General features: G+C 56.7%; 1 protein-coding gene across 1 annotated transcript in view; it reads left to right on the forward strand.

Annotated features, from left to right (window-relative positions):
• The window catches only part of c5 (complement component 5), a 23,293-nt gene that overhangs the window by 10,523 nt on the left and 10,594 nt on the right, over positions 1-2,176 (forward strand). Inside the window, 7 exon segments of the mRNA XM_017303393.1 lie at positions 169-254; positions 349-488; positions 645-878; positions 966-1,026; positions 1,112-1,201; positions 1,274-1,486; positions 1,570-1,645. Of these exon segments, the coding sequence (XP_017158882.1) occupies positions 169-254; positions 349-488; positions 645-878; positions 966-1,026; positions 1,112-1,201; positions 1,274-1,486; positions 1,570-1,645 (900 nt within the window).

Consider the following 2,176-nt stretch of genomic DNA (forward strand, 5'->3'; position numbering starts at 1 on the left):
CCTGACCAACCCCTGTGTCGTCCTGTGGACGGCCTGACGGCCTGACCAACCCCTGTGTCGTCCTGTGGACGTCCTGACGGCTTGACCAACCCTTGTGTCGTCCTGTGGACGGCCTGACCAACCCTTGTGTCGTCCCCTGTAGCAGCTAATCCGGCTTTGTCTCTTCAGGTCAGGTCAGCTGTCCATCAGCAGGGCTCTGCCGGACTCTCTGACCACCTGGGTGGTGAAAGCCGTCGGCATGTCTCCAGAGGGCGGTGGGTCTGCCCTCCATGCGTCTATCGGTTCAGACCGTCCCCTCAGTGGCCTGCAGGAATCAAGCTAACCTCCGAGTCTGTCTGGTTCTGCCAGGGATGTGTGTGTCGGATCCTGTGAAGGTGTCGGTCAACCAGCCGCTCAGCGTGGACGTCCCGCTGCCCTACCAGGTGGTCCGAGGGGAGCAGCTGGAGCTGCAGGGCTCCGTCTACAACCAGCAGGACGACGTCATCACCGTCAGTTCAACCACACATCCCATCATAAACACTGCTGGCTGAGTTTACAGCTGATTGTTCCCATGAGCAGCAGGAGATCACTTCCTGTGTTCCTCTCCACAGGAAGGGGCGGGGCCAGCACACCTGGCAGCTCTAACCTCTGCTCTCTCCTCTCAGTACTGCGTGACGCTGACGGCCGGCCCGGCGCTCTGCCTGCTGAAGTCCCGGCCGACGCCCAGGCAGGAGGGGCATCACACCACGGCCTGCAGCTGGAGCCGCCTCGCTGCGGGGGGGGTGGGCAAAGTGACCTTCACCCTGCTGGGCCTGGAGCCTGGAGAGCACACCCTGACCTTCACCCTGACCGTCCAGTCAGGGGTGAGAGACGTTGTGAAGAAGACGCTGCGTGTGGTGGTAGGTGGACGCTAACAGTTTGAACTGTTCACGCCGTTAGTCGGCTCCAGCTTGGCTAAACATTACTTCTGCTGTGGTTGTTTGCAGCCTGAAGGAGTGAGACAGGAAGTGAACTCTGGGGGGAGACTGGATCCGCAGGGACTCTACGGTTTGTGGACGCCATCTTGGTTCACCTCGAATCCTCGCCATCGTCATCGTCGTCTCACCTGCGCCGGTCTGGGTTCCTGTTGCAGGTTCAGAGAAGCGGACTGTGGTGCTGAAGAACATCCTGCCAGAGAATATGGTTCCCAACTCGGCTGTGGAGAGACTGCTGACCATAAACGGTGAGACGAGGCGCCGAGCCGCTGAGCTTCTTCAGGTGCAGAAATGATCAGGATGTTTGTTCCTAACGGCAGGCGAGCTTCCCGGCGAAGTCGTGTCAGTCATACTGGACCCCGAGGGCCTCAAGCGGCTCCTCAGCCTTCCTCCTGGGTCAGCAGTAGCAGAGGTCGATAGGCTCCTCCCACTCATCCAGGTGTACCAGTACCTGGAGACCAACAGCATCTGGGACGTCCTGGGAGAAAACGTAGAGAAGAACTCGGGCGAGCTGAGGCAGAAGATCAGAGACGGTGGGTGGCGGCGCCGGCGGCGGTTCATTCTGGAGATGATGATGATGATGATGATGATGATGATGGTGGTGATGTGTCTGCAGGTCAGGTCGGCCTCACGTCCTTCAGGAACGGAGACAGCAGCTACAGCATGTGGATGAACTCTGAACCCAGCACCCTGTGAGTGGACCAGAACCTCCCACTGCTCCACAGAACCGACCCGATTACTTTACTACCTGATTATCCAGGTTTTTCATTCAAAACGATTCGTCAGTCTGTCCGAGTCCAAAGACCCTCCTGATCTGCTCCAGGCCGATCCGTGAAATCGAGGCGTTTTAAATGTGAATCCATCCTTTGTGAATCACTTCCTCCCTGCATCCTCCACTTTGTTTCAACAAAGCGTCAGAAAAACAGCGCCACCTTTCTGCAGGCCGGACATTTCCATCCAGGGGTTTTTAGCATCTGACAGCCTGTGGAGTTATTTAGTGATGAACCATAAACAGAAGTAATCATGGCGCCTAAAGATGCAGAGAAAAGATGGTGGACGAAAAATATCAACGCAATACAGTAACAAACTTCTGACCAATCACAGCCCGCCTCACACAGCTTAGCTCTGCTGTAGCTTAGCTCTGATGTAGCTTAGCTCCGCTGTAGCTTAGCTCTGATGTAGCTTAGCTCCGCTGTAGCTTAGCTCTGATGTAGCTTAGCTCC

The sequence above is a fragment of the Poecilia reticulata genome, unplaced genomic scaffold (genome assembly GCF_000633615.1).
Source record: "Poecilia reticulata strain Guanapo unplaced genomic scaffold, Guppy_female_1.0+MT scaffold_257, whole genome shotgun sequence".
Taxonomy (NCBI): Eukaryota; Metazoa; Chordata; class Actinopteri; order Cyprinodontiformes; family Poeciliidae; genus Poecilia; species Poecilia reticulata.